Genomic DNA, 17,424 nt, shown 5'->3' with positions numbered 1-17,424 from the left:
TGATTCTAATCTCCATATGACCACATTTCTAAGTTACTATAATTATACCCAACACTAATGAAGCAGTTATCCCCAATCAGACATAAGGGTGTGGATCTGAAGTATGTCTAAACTTCTGTGCTGATTTAGATCCCAATGGTACAAAACCACAGAGCTAGCTATAATTTACAAGAACAAAATTTTCCATGAATCAGTAAAGCCCTGAATGCTTTAAAAGGCCTTTAATAGGAGTTAACTTCTGAAGCATAGTGTTCCTGTAAACTCAGAGAGTATAGTAGCTCCCCATATCTGCAAGAGAGATGTTCCAAGACCCCCCAGTAGATGCCTGAAACCATGTATAGCACCAAATCTTATACATACGGTTTTTTCCTATACATACATCTTCTCACTAAAAAGAAGCACTTTAGGCTTCTCTTTGGCATATTCGAATTGCTGGCATCACTACTCTTGGACTTTGGGGTGGGCTATTAAGTAAAATAAAGGTTACTTGAACACAATGTCAATCTGATAACCAAGACGGCTACTCAGTAACTGACCGTCAGGGAGCTTATACAGCATGGAGACGCTGGACAAAGGGGTGACTCACATCCTGGATGGGACAGAGTAGGACTCACAAGAATCCATCATGCTACTCAGAACAGTACACAATTTAAGACTCATAAATTATTTGTTTCTGGAATTTTCCATTTAATATTTTCAGACCACAATTGACCATGGGTAACTGAATCCATGGAAAGCAAAACTGAGGATAAGGGGGGACTATTATAGCGACAAAACATTCTAAAGATAAAACCATGACATTCTGTTTCATCCTTCTGGGGAAGAAATCATCTCCTTCCTGACATAAAAAGGCGTTACTTCGTCACATTCTCTCCCACTTCTCAGGAGAGTTTTAGATGTGACCTTTCAGTTCTAAGCCAGTGATGATGCTGTGTGTGTACCAGGCGACTAGAATCAAAAGATCTAAATAGAATTAACCAGGCACAAGATCCTACTGTATTAGTTTAAGCGCTGTACTCTCGTGAAAATGTACTCCCTAACTGGGTGGGGGCGGAGACAAGGCTGGCTGATAGGAACTCATAGAAAATCGTAGAAAAATCAGAGAAAATCGGTTCCAGAAAAAGACTAGTTTAGATAAAAGTTCGCTGGCTAAATCTGGTTCTGCAACTTATTGTAGAAGTTTCCAAGTCATGCTTTTTCTATAGTAAACCAAAAAAAAAGTAGGAGGATGGGGAAAAAATGGCCTTATTTCAATTTCTAAATGGTCCATTTTCATGGGATTTTCCTATTGTCTACATCATATCATATTGCTGCAGTGTTTTTCATCTTCCCAAATGCACCAGGAGGGAGGATGAGAAAAATTTTACTAGATCTTCATATTTGACCTTTACAGGGAGGAGATAAGAGCATCTCCGGCCCCCTGCTCTGAGTTCTCATTTCCCTCTTTCCTGTCATGGGGGTAAGGAACTAACCACCACCATCCCATATGTCACCTGCATACCCCTAATCCACATCCTCTCCTCAATTCTCCTCCAAGCCCAAGACAACCACTTCTGCTCTTCACCATTCTGTTGTTGCCATGTGTACTTCCTTCCTGAACTCAGTCACCTTAGGTGAGCTACCTACTTTCACCTTCTCCATCCAGTACTTTCACATCTTCATGATTCACAGTGACCCAAACAATGCCACCCTAGTACCTAGCTCTCCAAAGTTTTGTTCTATGGGCGATATTTGAAATATCCAGGGGCAAACTGGACTCTACATCCTTGAAGCAATCTTTCTATTCATCTTATTCTTTACAAATAGACTTTTGGAAAGAACTGGAAAGCAGAACTCAAGGTTGTAATCTTTGGCAAGAATATGAAGAGCAAATATTTTATATAGAACAAGGCAGTCATATGCTTTGACAATCAACATGACAGAGATGTAATATCTCCCTATTACTTAGGGTTCAAGCTTTTAAAGTTCTCCATAATCATAAACTGACTTTTCTCTACCTATCCACTACAATTTCCACTCTTGCCCCAAATCTACTATGATCTCACTACTTTTTCCTATCACTATCTGAATCGTTATATGTAAGGGTTTCAAATATTGGTCATTCCAATTACTGTCTCATTATCTATATCACTATTTTACTCGCATCCAAAATATTTTCATCTGGAATTACAGTATGCATCATGTTAAATGTCTATAATCACATAAATTGTGAAGAAAACAGTGCAATTCCTTAGCCCAATAAGTAACTGAGAGATAGAGTTTAAGAACAGCAATCTTGAGTGCTTCAAAATTCAAATGTTACCATTTCTACCGCTTTATTAAACCAACACTTTAAAAGTTTCACTTAAAAAAGTGTTTTGGTTTTTTTTTCTCATTAATTAACCTCTTCTTTCCTTTGAGACTCTAAAGAGCAGCTGGATTATGCATGTTGCTGCCACTGGAGTGAAGAGATTGGTTTTTGTTTTGTTTTTTTTTATCATTTTGACCCAATAATATTTGTTGGCAAAGACTCTCAAACACCAGCAAGAGCTATAAATTAGATATTTGAACTATTCTCCCTAGCTGTACCAAAGAGCTGCCCAACTTTCCAGTACTAAAATGCTTTAATTCATAAGACTTATGCCTTAGGGGACTAGAAAACTTGCCTCTAAGTCAGATGAACACATGGGTTTGTGAGTTATTAATTATACAAAATAAGGATATGGGATCAGATAAATTGAACTAAACCTTAAAGCTGACTGATACATAATACATCCCATATTTGCGTTGGATGAGAAAACAGCAAAATCTAAAAGGATCATGACCTGGATGGAATCATGACCTGGATGGAATCAGAAAGGCCTAGGCCCACGTTCCACATTCATTACGAAATACTTAACTGATATCCCCTGACTCAGTGAAGACCTGAAAACCTACTGCATGAAGAGATTAGTCTTCTCTATTAGTCCTCTCTACTCCAATCCCTAGGAAAAAAGAGTATATAGAATTAGATTTATATACCAGAAGACTGTCCAAAGTTAGATAGATGATGATAGATGATAGATAGATGATAGATACATAGATAAATAGATATAGATAGATAGATAGATAGATAGATAGATTGATAGATTGATAGACAGATGATAGGATATATGCCCAGCTCTTATGTATTGGATAGTGAACTCTTTTTTTTTTTTTTTTTTTTTGTTGAAACCTTAGATGAGTAACTTAAACACAAACTTCCAATTTAAGACAAACAAGAGAAAATAAAGGATGGTTAATAAGGCCTAAAAGACAAATCAATATTAGCATTTCACTAAGGTATGATCCTTTCGTTGGTACCAGACTGTAGGATACAATGGATTTAAAACAATTTCTTATATTTGAGTATCAAAAAGATACAATGAGCAATACAAGAATAAAAATAAGTCATATTCATCAGTTGTATGACTGATCAGAAAAGGAGAAATAATAAAATAGGATGGGTGAAAATTATTTTTGTTGATTTTAGACTTCACCATAATTAATAATACAACACTACCAACCTTTTGGAATATTAATTTAAGAAATGTTTCCAAAAAAATCCTTTAAATATCCTAACAAAGGGTAAAATAAAGGCAAACGGGGCATAAATTTTCAAATCAATTAACTGGATTAGTGAGTATCAAAGAATGAGATCATCCTAAATTTTAAAAATATACAAAAATGCTTACTACAAATGATGAAAATTAATTTATAATTCCAAGTCTATTTATTTTTTGTTTAAACTGAATGCAAGAATTACCTCAAAAAAAAATCCCAGTTGCTGCTTTCCAGATATATCTACAGCTACTCTGAGAAAAGGAAAAGGGCATAAACATACTACCTACTTTCATGTAATAGAATTTTCATGATACGATTCAGATTTGAGGTTACTAATAACCTGAGATGCAGTAACAAATTGCATTGATCACTTAAAAATTAAAAAGGAGTCTTTTCTGCTTTAAAATGCACGCGCGCACACACACACACACACATACACACACACATCTTAATTTCAGGCACAGCAGAACAGAAATTGATTACCAAACCAATAGATATTGTGAGTTGTAAACTCAGTAAACATGAGTATTATAGTAAAAAATATTGCGCCAGTTATTTCTTATTTGGGTTTAGAGATAGTTTTTGTGTGTTAATAATTGCTTCAAGAAACTCAGCGCCAAATTACACAGGAGACATATTCTAAGTATTCATCACACATTCAACCTATATCGAGTTTTCACACTGTAGCAAAGTCACAAAGAAAATCTATACTTTTACTGCAAAAAAGACATGCTTTTTACTAATGCTTATATAAACAAAGAGGTAACTAAAAAGAAGTGCCACCATCTCTCCCAAATACAATCAATTATGTAAGACCTCAAAATATACTCTGATTGTAGGAGAAAAAATCTTGAAAACAGTTAAGACAGATTAATTTCATCTATTTTATAGTAGCAAGTCTTCCCCAGATGTTAATAACAGGCAGAACTATTAGACTTTAGCCTTTTGTCGCCAGAGACAATTGCTACATCACTGTGCAAACATAATAAACTCATTTTATTAGGCAAATAGTTGAATTCCATTCAAGTGCACTTAGTACAGTACTACATATTATAAATTGATTGAAATTAAAGAGATCTCCAATTAGAAATGGGGTTTTAAAAAATACAACTAATACTGATTTCAAACTATATGTTTCGTTGGTATTCTAAACGAAACAAACAAAGCAAATTATTTAACTGTTTCCAGCATCTCTGGAAGATTATCTAGTCCTTTAATGTATTAAAACAGAAGTAGGAAAATACACCCCTGAAAACTAGAATCGAAAGTACAGTTTGAAAAACTGAAATCCATTCGATATGGTTGATTTTGATTATAGTTAAATGGTAAGTATCAGCTCAGGAGTTGATAAAAGTTTCAAATTAGTCATATTTGTTGAAAAAACAGTAATGCAGGTGCCTATAATGTTTACACTATGTCAGATTTTTCAGATCCACATATAGTGTAAGTCTTAAAATCCTAAAGACTTTATTTCTTAAAACATTATTGGCTTCTGAGGAGGAATTTTTTAAAATCCAAATGGATTACATCTAAAATGAGGTTGTTTTTCTCCTTTTATAAAATACTTTTGAGTTATAACACAAAAAAATATGCACAGAAAGATGGTTAGAATTTTCAATCCTTTTTTTAAATTGAGGAATCACTGATCATGAAAAATCTCCCTGTCTTTTCTTTGCATTCTTCAAAGTCTTCCTTTTCTTCCAAGAGCTTTGCTACAGATATGTATATCAGCTATACATATTGATACTTTATTTGCCTGTTCCCACAACTGAAGAGGTGGCTTTGTTAGACAACAGCTTGATCTCTTAAATTTACTTCTGGTAGGATTCTCTAACTTTTGCCTGCAGTGCATCACATGTCTTCTTTGCATCTCCTAGAAGCATGGCGGTGTTAGGTTTGTAGAAGATTGGATTGTCCACTGCAGCATAGCCAACACCCAAGGACCTCTTCATAACAATGACCTAAGAACCAGAGTAAGTGACAGAGTGTATTAACAGACCTGGCTCAGATGTGTTAGGCACATAAACATTGCCTTGTCCTAACTTTGAACAAGATATGTACCACTATTAATTCTTTAGTACAGAGACTTTTAAAATACACAAGGAGTATTTTTAAATGCATATTTACATTGCATTAACTTTAATTTTTAAAATGTACCCATACTCTTATACTCATGAGAGAAAAAGTCATGTTAACAATAGTTTATGTGTGAGTGATAAGATTATAAGTGATTTTCTTCTCAGCACTTTTCTCTATAAAGACTATGTATAATATTTTCTAGTCAGAAAAATAAGCATCTTGTGAATGTGCTAAAAAGAACAGTGCAAAAGCTTCTACTACAAATCCTAACATAAATTTAGTTGAGTGGGAAAATGGTACACTTCCTATTCCATCACTTTAAGGTAAAATATATCAGAAAGTTCTAACACGAAATCCCCAGAGCAGCCTAGCTTGTCACAAGGAGAGTGCTATAACTAACATCATGCTCCTACAGAGCAAAATGGAAGGGCTAAGTCCATCTCTAATATTGATGTGGTATAGACATTTATAATTACACAGATGACAGATGTTGCTGTCCTGTTAAACATCAAGTCAGTGCTTAATGAAATGAAAAGCCTTCCTATGGTTTTCTAGGACATATCGTCTATCCAAAAATGGAAGATGTACAAATATGTCCATTCAAGCTGCAAATAGCATTAGTACAATAATGCACGCTGCAAGCTCTCAAATATTAATGACCGATACAATATATTTTCATATACATGTGAACAAGTGTATGAGATATCTACTCAACCACCACAAATACTAAGTTTTAAACTCACATATTTACAATAAAGGGAAACAAAATGAGAGAAAATGTACATTATGTAATTATGGTTCTTAAAATGCAGATACGACTTAGGATCGGTAAACATACATGCCCACTGCTGGGGCAGAGGAAACTTTATAAAACAGTTCTTTACAATCTAGCAATTTGCTTTTTCAGAAGTAATGTGCACACACAAAGCTTGCTTCCTTATGCCATGTTGTTATTTGGATTTCCAAATCACCTTCTTTCAAGACACCCCATAACAACATACAAATTCTCTTTCAAAAAAATTAAATGAAAAAATGTGCCCGTCGTCATGCATGAAGGCGATGATACTGACGCACTGTCCCAGAGAAAAGCCATCTGCTTCACTGGACTTGATCTGGAATTCATCCAAACTCATTCCAAAAGCTCACAACAATTTTTTTAGCTGTGGTTAATCTGTCCACATAATATCATCTAATTCTACTCATCAGGGCATTCATTCGGATTCTCTGGTGACCACAGAACAGACAGAAGCTACATTTAGAGAGCTGGACCCTAAACATACTCTAACTCCTGGGCTTCCTAAAAAACTTTGTCATTTCTCATCAAGTGACCAAGGAAAGTGCTGTGTGTGTATTTTAAGAGATCTTTGATTACTGGAAAGAAACGCAAGTCTGAAACATTACCTGCTTTGATTTCCAGACCTCGAGAACTGGCATGCCTGCAATAATAGAGTTGGGGTCTTCTTGAGCAGCTGAATTAACAGTGTCATTAGCTCCAATTACAAGGACCAAATCAGTGTCTACATAAGAAAAGAAAAAAGAGAAAATGTAAAACTCAAAGGAGCTACTTTCATTTCTTTTGAGGCAAATTAGAGTGACCTGACTTTATAACAACAAAAACAACAAAAGTTAATATTTATAGGACCCACGCTTGTGTCAGGCACTGTACAAAGAGCTTTATCAGAGGGATTGAGTAACTTAGCCAATGTCACACAGCTAAAAAGCAATAGGTCCTACATCTGAACTTGAGCATCCTGACTGCAGTTTGCATTATTATGCTTTACCTCCCCACAATGGAGCTATCTAATGTGACTTTATAGTTCTTTCATTATCCCAAATGATCTTGCCAGTTACATTATTTTATAATATTTGCATTCCATTTTCAACTTCTAAAATCACCACTTAAGATGCAATTTGATATCTAAAAGAAAATGGTTTAAGCGTCTGTACTATATTAAAACTGTTTCTATAATTCCTGGAACTGGCAGGCTTCACACATAATTTAGCAACAGTGAAATCTGAAAGGGGGCATAAAATTAAAATGGCCTAAATATCCTCTTTAAAGACTATAATATAAACCATCTTTGACTTTAACAAAAATGCCACGTGAATCTAGACATACACGCAATTTCATTATTTTTCTCTAATAAACAGTATTTTTAAGTTTATGGTGGATACTTGCCAGAGGAAACTGGTTTAATTATAAACATGACCCTGGGCCAAATGTCACTAGCATTCAACATCTACCCAATGACAGCCATAAAATACAGTACCTTATCTAATGAAGACCCAATACTTTAAGAAAACAGAAAACTACTTTACTGATCACAAACTGGTACAATTGGAAACCAGTAAACATTGCAAAAATCAGATGCTAAATTATCAAGAGAAGCAATTTTATAAATGAGGCACCTGAGTACCTGGTTCAAGGTTACAAGTCAAAACTTGGATTCTAAAGCCAGGTCTGTTCAGAGTCCCTCAGGTATACACTCCACTGCACTGCTCTCAGGATTTTCATGGTCCCTCAGCTCTCCTTATAGAAATAAAGTTACTCATGCTGCTTATATATCTGGAGCACCTTATTTAGTACTATGGTTCGCTTATTTAATTTCAAGTACGTACCTACTAGGAGCGGGTTACTCTACATCTGACTAGTGGGTCTTCAGTGATTCCACAGTTTATATCTTAAGACTGGCACTGCTTTCTTCACAATAAGAATAGTTAAATTCTACCATCGCCCCCATCGCTCACCTGGGAAATCATGGTTGATCTCATCCATTTCCAACACAATATCATATGGCACCCCCGCCTCAGCCAGCAGCACATTAAGCTGACCAGGCATCCGGCCTGCAACTGGGTGGATTCCAAACCTAGACATGAAACAAATGAACAGCTGGCCTTATTTGATGGGCCAAAATGTACAGAGACCCCAATATCACCGCCAAATCTGCACACTTTGTTCTTGGCACCTCTGCTTCTTCTTAACTATCTGATCTCTACAGGCAGGAATAGACTTAGCCCAGATATATAGTCAATCTATAAATATTGAAGTTGGAGATTTAATATCTCAGTATACACAAACTATAACTCCTCTCAGAAAAATAAGTGTAATTTTAGAGCCTGACTCTTCTATATATGTTTTAAATACAATGAACTTCCAATAACACTAATATATAATATCACCTTACATTTAATAAGCATTGTGTTTTCTCATACTTTCTGATAAATCTTGAATTTTAAAAACTTATGTAAGTCAGCATGGAATTAAACATTTGCCACAAAAAATCAAGATTAGTCCTTCAAAAGCTGACTCTACATTTGATTTTAATCCCTATGTTTAAAGATGGGGAAATAAAATATTGTCATGAAACTAAGCTAACAGCCTAAAATCTTAGAGTGATATGAAGCGCTAGTCCATGTCACAGAAGAAATATGATAATAATACTCTGGCGTGTTTAAGAAGCAGAGTAATACACAAATCAGAGCTCCATGCTTTATTATGGCAAAAAAAAAAAAAAAAAGTGAAGCATCAAGTGATTTCTTTTAGCCACAGCCATAATGGGATCTTTAAAGTCATTTAATCTGACCTCTTACCCACTTTACTTATCTTTGTTTCCTTAGCACTGGGCACAGTGCCTGGCACATAGGAAGGACTCAATAAAAAGCAAACAAATGAATGAATTAATCCAACAAAGAAATGCATTTTATAGTATCTCTTGGTGGGGAGCTATCCAATCTCAGCTTAAATACCTTGAGTGACCAGAAACTTATCTCTTCCTAAGGTCTATTCCATTACTAGACAAGCCTGATATTCTAAAACATAAACACACACACTCTCTCACACACACACACACACACACACACACACACGCACACACACTATATTAAGCCAAAGAGAGCCCTTATCTCATTGCTTTCCAAGGTATGTAGTTTGGCCATGTAGAGCCATGAGTCTACTCCCTTTTTCACATGTATGTTCCTTTCAGCTCTCCTAGGATGCCTGCTAAGCATAGCATTCTCAATTCTTTCAACTATTCAGTGACTGACAAGATGACTATACCCATTGCTCTCCTAGTCTCATGTTCCTACACGGCCAATGCCCAGCTCAAACCTCAGTCCCCCAAAGTGAATGAAATATGCTGGATATGATCTAGATGCATAAGGCACAGCCAGAAAATCACATCCTCAGATCTTTCATTGATGAAACCTAAGTCTGAATTAGCATTCACAGTTAGCACAATGCATTGCTGTCTCAGCAAAACTTGTGGTCATTTAAGAAGTCCTGTTACTTTTCCCAGGAACTGCTGCCAAGCTAGGCCTCCCTCTCCACTCTTAACACAGGTCCTGTTAGGAACAGAAGCATAGAAACTGACCCCTCCCAAAAGCAGGCCTGAAAAGAGTTATAAGATGCCATTTATATTGCCCAGATAATTGATAAATTGTTTTCTACACCATTAAAACTGATCATGAAAAGCCTGAATTATTATAAGTCTTATAATTGGGGGAAAAAAGACTTCAAGTGACAAGTATTCTCTTTTATCTAATTCCCCTTTATATAACCTTCTTCCTGGGATCACTTAATGTTCCTAACTAATATATGTTAAAAAAGAAAAATAGAAACTCGGGGCTAAAAGTAAACAAAACAGTTATCTCTAGGTAGTTGTACAACAAACAGATTGTCATTTTATTTCTCTTCTTTTTTTTAATATATTTTCCAAATTTTCTATGAGAATGTATAGTTTTTATGGTAGGAAAAAAGTTAACTTCATTTAAAATAAATTAAATGTTTCATGCTTTTATATTGTGGCATAATTTCTAAATAATTTTTCATTTATTATTTCATTCTATCCCTAATCGTCTTCAACAACCACCATCAAGAATTAGAATTTAGGGCAGCCAATTCAAATCTAGTACTTAGTTAAATAAACTGGATTTTAGAGCTGAATTCCTATATAAAAAAAAAGAAGAAGAAGAAGAAGCAAGCAAGAATGCATATAAGAGGGGCTGCTGGAATACATTTTGACATAATAGCTAATACTGACTCTTTCGGATGTGCTATGCAATTTGCACAACCTTTTTAGTAAATAGTCCGGGATTTAAACTCACATCCTTCTGCTTCAAGAGTCTGAACTTTTAACTATTATACAAAAGTCATTCGAGTTGAGCAATTTAAGAGATGGTTTTGTTTAGTTAACAGCTCAGGTTAACCAGTTGTGTGATGTTCGACAAGTCACTTAATGACTCTCTCTTTCAGTTTTACCATAGAGTAGTAACCAGATGTTTTTATAAGCTCACAAATGCCAAGGGCTATATAAAACTATGTAGAAAAGGTCTGAGAAATACTGATCTCTGATCGAATGAATAAAATAAGGAGTGACAATAATTCAATTTATAGTGTGCTTTAAGAAAAATTGAGAGCCAAGAAATTTTCGATGATGCTATAAATTATAAAATTTTTTAAAAATTAAATTTTTGCATAGATAAATAGACACAGGAAGGAAAAAAAGATCTTTTACTACAACAATGTACAACGTTTACTAGCACCTTTTAAGTGCTGAGGATGTAGAATCTGAAAAAATTACTAGGAGTGGGAGGTAGGAATGAACAATATAGAATGAACTATTAATAATCTAAGATTCTTTTTAAAGGAATTCATCCTCTCTTTCCTCAGTGGACTATCTGTAGTTTTATTTTAGTGAGAATAAAATTAAGAGCAGTCATAGTTTGCTCCAGACAGCGATCACCCAATCTCACCATCTCATAGTTTTTAAGTCCCTCAACTACAAATTCACCTATCTTTTTTGTGAATGTAATAGTTCAACACTTAAGTAAAAACTTTAAAATATTCCCTAAAAACAAGATTGCTTTTTTTTAAACTAGATATTGCTATCCTAATGTCATCCTCTGTACCATACCAGAGTTTTCAACCACTCCTGAATACAAAAGAAATGAGGCAAAATACGAACAATTTATGTTCACACTTTTTGTGTAGCTATATTCAGCACTACTGCAGCTGTTTTTAAACTGCCTAAGAGAAAACATTTCCAAAATGTTACACAGATTCTTCGGTTGAAATATCTAATTTAAAAAATTAATGTTTTTACAGTGGCAATAAAACAAATGAAAAAAAATTTCTCCAGGCACCAAAGCATATGTTCATTAAATGAGAGTTATGATAACTAAACCTCAAATCGAAACATAAATATCATTTTAATATTTTAATAATAATACAGCATTTTAAGCATGAATATAAAAAATAAACTTGGAAAGAAAATGAATTATATCAAAATAACCAAAATATACAATTTTATGTACAAATTATATACAAAATATAAATTTTAATACAAAAATTAAACCTGCTGATTGCCATGAATTTAAGAAAAGAAAAGACATGATGAATGAAAGATTCTATGAACAAGCATCAGTCTTTTGGGTTCAGAGCTTTGAACCTTTTCTTCTATGATGGGGATGGCTGAATAATCAATCCCTTAGGTTCATGGGCAGTAAAAGAAGCAGTAAGAAAAATCAACACTCAAGCTCAGAGAAAGTAAAGTTCAATTAAGTGTAATAAACAATTCAAATTTTTAAATAGAGGAAACATTGAATTTGTGTAATCTTTGCATAAAGTGAGAAAGAGGGTAGAGCACAAAGCAAAATAAATGCACATAAGAGTGTGACACGAATATGTGGCTTTAAAAGCACGCGTGACATTAAAGTATGTAAAAATAAAGTAATATGAACATTGAAATAAATAAGGAACATTGAAATAATAGATTATAAACCCCTGGAGAATATGGAAATTCATGAGGCAAGACTGATAACAGATTCATAAGTCAATAAGGAAGGAATGAAGGGAAGAAAAAAAGGAGAGAAGGAATGGAGAAAAGAAGAGAAGAAGGGAGGGAGGGATGACTCACACTCTCCCCTACAGTGGTAGACATCGACTGATAATTATGGCGGGGTTACAAAACCACCATTTTGCAATAAAAACTGGTTCATAATAAAAACTGGTTCAGATAAAAATCATCAGCACATGTTCAATCTAGGGAGTAAAGTTGGATGAGGAGCAGGATATTTGCAAGGTCTTAAAGAGAGCTCAAAATAGTTTGCCCCTGTCCCTTACTCTTACCTCAAAAGAGGAAAGAAAAACAAGGCTTTCGATGCTTTCTCTGAGAGCTACTTTATTGAAATTAAAATTGATTAATAATGAGTAGTTGTTAGAAATAGTAACCCATCTATACTTTTTGCTCAACAGGCATTTGATTAAGCAGACAGGGTCCATATTCCTCTCTCCCTCCAATTAATAGTTCTTTGTAAATACATAATAAAATAGATTTCTGAGATAAACTAAATCTCAGCCAAGAAGAACTTAAATGGAAACTGTAATTTTTTATGTGTTTTAATGCACTGTTTGGTATACATGAGTACTGACAGAACATTTTAACTCGATATTCTTCTAAATATTGAGTGGGGGAACCAAAGACAAAGAGAACGTTCCCCAACAAAGGCAGAGGTCTTATAAATAAATTTTGGGGCCCTGATCTGTCATTTTTTTTTGAATAATGATATAACAAAATAATTTACAAAAGAATATAGCTTAAAATCAAAAATTTTAGCTTGAAATGTCGTTCTACTTTATGCAGGTTCTTACTGACTAATATATCTAACATATTATTAATCAGCTGATTTTCATTCAAAATTAATGCCAATTTGTATTTCAAATTAACATTCCAAATTAACACAGTTCTTTTCTCACATGCACAAAAAGGTATTCTAACTTCTATCACTGACAAGACTCAATGATATAATTAAATCACCAGTTCAGGGAGATGCTGCTGAAAAGGATCAGACGATACTTGGATAAGGTACAAGAGAAACACAAAATACCTAACAACTTAGAAAATAACACCCTCTAAGTTTTAGAAAAACTCAACTGGCTAGAAAAAAGGCAAAACTTCATTTTCAAGCAGATCAAATAAAACAGAAGTTGACCAAATAGTCCTCATTTTCAAAAAACAGAATAAAATGGTCTTCAAATGCAAAAGAAAGAATTGGAATTAAGTTTTGAAAAAAAGACTTTCTGTTAATTTAAAACAAATGCCCCAGTCAGGAAAAGTTTCAGGCTTCTTTTCTGTGGATCAGGGAGAGAGACACTCATTATTAATCTGAGCTGATATACTAACCACCCGTTCACATAAAAATGTAAAGGACAGTTGGTTGGCAGTGGACATAATCAAGACAGTTACAGTAGCTGAGACAGCCTTTCGTGTGCAGGAGGAGGGCGAGGGATCAAAACTGATGGTCTTGATGTGAAAGAGTAGCAGCTTAGGTGCAACTCAGGACTTCCAGAACAACGTAAGACATTGCTCTACCTCACTCCTATAGTACTAATTGCTATGAATTACTCATTTGTGCTCTTTTGAGATGTAACAGTAATCTTAGACAACAAAAATTTTCTCTTAATCTTAACTTCTGATCACCAATAAGTTTCCTGCTTACCTTAGGCTCTTGCCTTTTCCCAAAACCTTATTGGTGAGATTTAAGAATGACTAAGAATCACTGTACGACATGATAGTTAAGGTTTATATAGTCTCCTATTGCTGCTGTAGCAAATTACCACAGATTTAGTAGCTTAAAACAACAGAAATTGATTCTCTGACAGTTCTTGACGTCAGAAGTCCAGAATCAGTTTCCCTGAATTAACATCAAGCAGTTGGCAAGACCATATTCCTTCTTGAGACTCTAAAGAGAAATCTATTCCTTGCCTTTTTGAGCTCCAGGAGGCTGCCATCATTCCTTGGCTCGTGGCTGCATTACTCTGACTTCTATTTCCATTGTCTCATTTCTTTCTTTGATTCCAACTTTCTTTCCTCTTTCTTTTAAGGACCCTAGTGATTACACCCAAAATATCCAGGATAATATCCCTATCTTAAAATCCTCACCTTAAATCTGCAAAGTCTCTAAGAATTAGAAGGTGAACATCTTTCGGGGCCATTATTCAACCTACTTCGAACTCCCTTTCCAGTCCTCAAATTCCATGAACTAGGGCTTCTCTTTTATCTGAATAAATCAATATATATACTTTGTGATTTACTTATGGATTTCAAGTTTGTATCCCTCCTTAATTCCAGTATGTTTTTGTTTAATTTTATTTGTTTTTAATGCAGCCTTTGCTTATCTTTAAATTAATCTATCTGGCTATCATCTTTATGCTTTAACTGAGGTGTCTTGGACCAAATTAGAAATCAAAGACCTCTAAATGTATTTGTTATTATTGTAACATTTGATTATCTGCAGACTTCAAAAAAACAATGTTTCCTGCACTAGTTGCAAAGGGTAAATAATCACAAAGCTAACCAACATGTTATGCTGAATATCCCAAAGGACAGACCACTTTATATCTGTTTGCATAATAATTTATTATACTAAACTTTAAGATTCTAAGATTAGAGAAAAATATATGCAAGGCTATAACCAGAGAATGCCAATGTTTGGGGAGAAATAACAGAACACGCTAAATTTATAAAACTATGTATGTGCATGTTGATGAGTCAATGTGAATTTATAACCATCTTGGCCCATGTAACTGGCTAATCTCCAAAGTATGTATTAAAGTTAATTATATCAGACATTGGTGGGCCATGACCAGCAATTTCCAGGAACTGACGGCCAAAGCTCATCAAAGTTCCATCATCACATGAAGAATATCCAGAATTCCAAAATGCAAAGCCTACTAGCCTTTTAGTTCTTCCCTTTGAACTATGAAAATTATTTTTATTGTGTGCATGCTTAACAAAACAGAGCCAGCTGTCTCTGACCACAACAAGATTCTACAGAAGGGAAATAACTACTAAAATGAGATCACAGAATGATCTTCCATGCTCCCAGAACTTTTTCCTTATGTACCTCCTCCTTACAAGGTACTGCATCATAACAACTGGTTGACATGACTGTGCCCTCCAGACTGAGAGGTCCTTGAGTACAGGAACCATGTCTTATTTATCAATTCTCACAGTACCTAGCACTCTAATGTAGGTACTCAATTAAAGGTGACGGGGGGAGGTATGGGTTTTAAACAACATAGTGTGCCCAAGAAGGTATGCTGACTCATAAACTTTCTAGGCCTCTTTTCAGAGAAAGAATTTAGGGAAGTAGTATAGCGTAGCAGTTAAGAGCTCTGCAGTCCCACTGCCTGGGTTCAAAACGTTTGGACAATTTACTCCTGTGTGCCTCACTTTCCTCATGTGTACACTGAGACTGACAAGAAACCCTCTTCAGAGAAGTATTGTAAGATTTAAGTGAGACAGTTCATGCAGAGAGCTTTTTATGCAAAGCACCTTAGACCAATGCTTGGAACATAAGCCTTTAATAAATGTAACCTGCAATTATGATATTCTACTCAAATACATTTTTGTAATATAAAAGTTCATCTGTATTTTTCAAATAAATGCGTATTTTTAATGATCATTTATATAAAAAGAAATATGTTTTTCATTAAAATAAGTGTTAGTTTGATATCAACATTTTCTAAGTTGGTTTTCTAATTTTACCTTGAAACCCCAGTAAATCTCAATATAGTCCACTAAAAGCCAGATATTCTTTGTACTCACAACTACATCAAAAGAGTAGAGAAATTGTAAAGTCAATAGAGATTGAGAAAAACAACTGAACACTGGACTCTTTGAGAACTTGGTCAAAACTAATATTCGAATAGTTAAATTGATACATTTAAATTTCGAAAGACCACATTTAAACCTTCCACAGATACTATTAAGCAAAAAGGTATTGTTTCCTCGACTGACAACAAATGTCATCAAGTCAGGGCAATCTCTTCAATTATCTTGAAGCAAGAAAAATTTTAGCACCGTTTGATATGTTCCTCTCTCATATATGAAAGTGATAGTTTTCCACAGAGCATTATATAATAAAAGCTAAGGCCTTGGTCACCAATTAAAAATAGACCTAGGCAAAGTTTTTAAAAAAGTGGAATAATCTACTCAAATGAAATAAGCTAATCTTCACAGCCTTTTAAATTAACCAAGAAAAAATAAAGTAAGAGTATATAAAAGAGCTATTCATGAATACTGCATGACCTAAGTAAAATTTTTAAAAAACCATAATTTGTTAAGCCTCTTTTATAATACATTATGATATAAATTCTATTCTTAAACTTTTTTGCAACTTCACATTAGATTTCAGACACCACATGTTCTAAAGAAGACATAACAACGAGAACTCCCATGATCATGGGCAGTGGAGACAATATGTCCTGACCAGGATGCACTATAGCAGTTGTGGACACATGGGACTATTAAAGAATATAAAACATTCACCACCTACAGCCATGCCACCCTGAACAAGCCCAATCTCATCTGATCTCAGAAGCTAAGCAGGGTCGGGCCTGGTTAGTACTTGGATGGGAGACCACCTAGGAAGACCAGGTGCTGTAGGAGTAAAAAATAAAAAATAAGGGATTATAAACTGACAAGGTCCTTGCAATCTGTGAGGTCAATCAAGGGTTGCCTGCCTAAAAAAATTAAAATAAAAATAAAACATTCACTACGTGGATCCTACCACAACTGTTCAAATAAACTATATTTTCCTTCTTGCATTATGGAAATATCCAGATTCAGTCTAGCGATAAACCAGGAAGAAGAGTCAGGTACCCCAATTCAACAATAAGACAAACTACAGGGACAATTGCACCCTGTTCTAAAGTATTTAGAGTGTTTTCTCCATTTTGAAGACTCTTGCTATTATAAATAGTGAAAAGAATCTCCAGATTAA

At 34.6% G+C, this 17,424-nt stretch overlaps 1 protein-coding gene and 1 pseudogene across 1 annotated transcript in view; one reads left to right on the top strand and one right to left on the bottom strand.

The window, feature by feature from the left end:
• Positions 1–4,431: 4,431 nt before the first annotated feature.
• Positions 4,432–17,424, bottom strand: part of NNT (nicotinamide nucleotide transhydrogenase) — an 83,288-nt gene continuing 70,295 nt past the window's right edge. Inside the window, exons 20-22 of the mRNA XM_025047215.1 lie at positions 8,389–8,507; positions 7,042–7,157; positions 4,432–5,522 (exon numbers count right to left, since the gene is read on the bottom strand). Coding sequence (XP_024902983.1) covers positions 5,373–5,522; positions 7,042–7,157; positions 8,389–8,507 — 385 coding nt within the window. The 3' untranslated portion in view covers positions 4,432–5,372. The remainder of the gene's footprint in view (positions 5,523–7,041; positions 7,158–8,388; positions 8,508–17,424) is intronic.
• Positions 16,972–17,090, top strand: LOC112480237 (annotated as a pseudogene).

This window comes from Pteropus alecto, unplaced genomic scaffold (genome assembly GCF_000325575.1).
Source record: "Pteropus alecto unplaced genomic scaffold, ASM32557v1 scaffold73, whole genome shotgun sequence".
NCBI lineage: Eukaryota > Metazoa > Chordata > Mammalia > Chiroptera > Pteropodidae > Pteropus > Pteropus alecto.
This window is presented reverse-complemented; position numbering and strand designations above follow the sequence as displayed.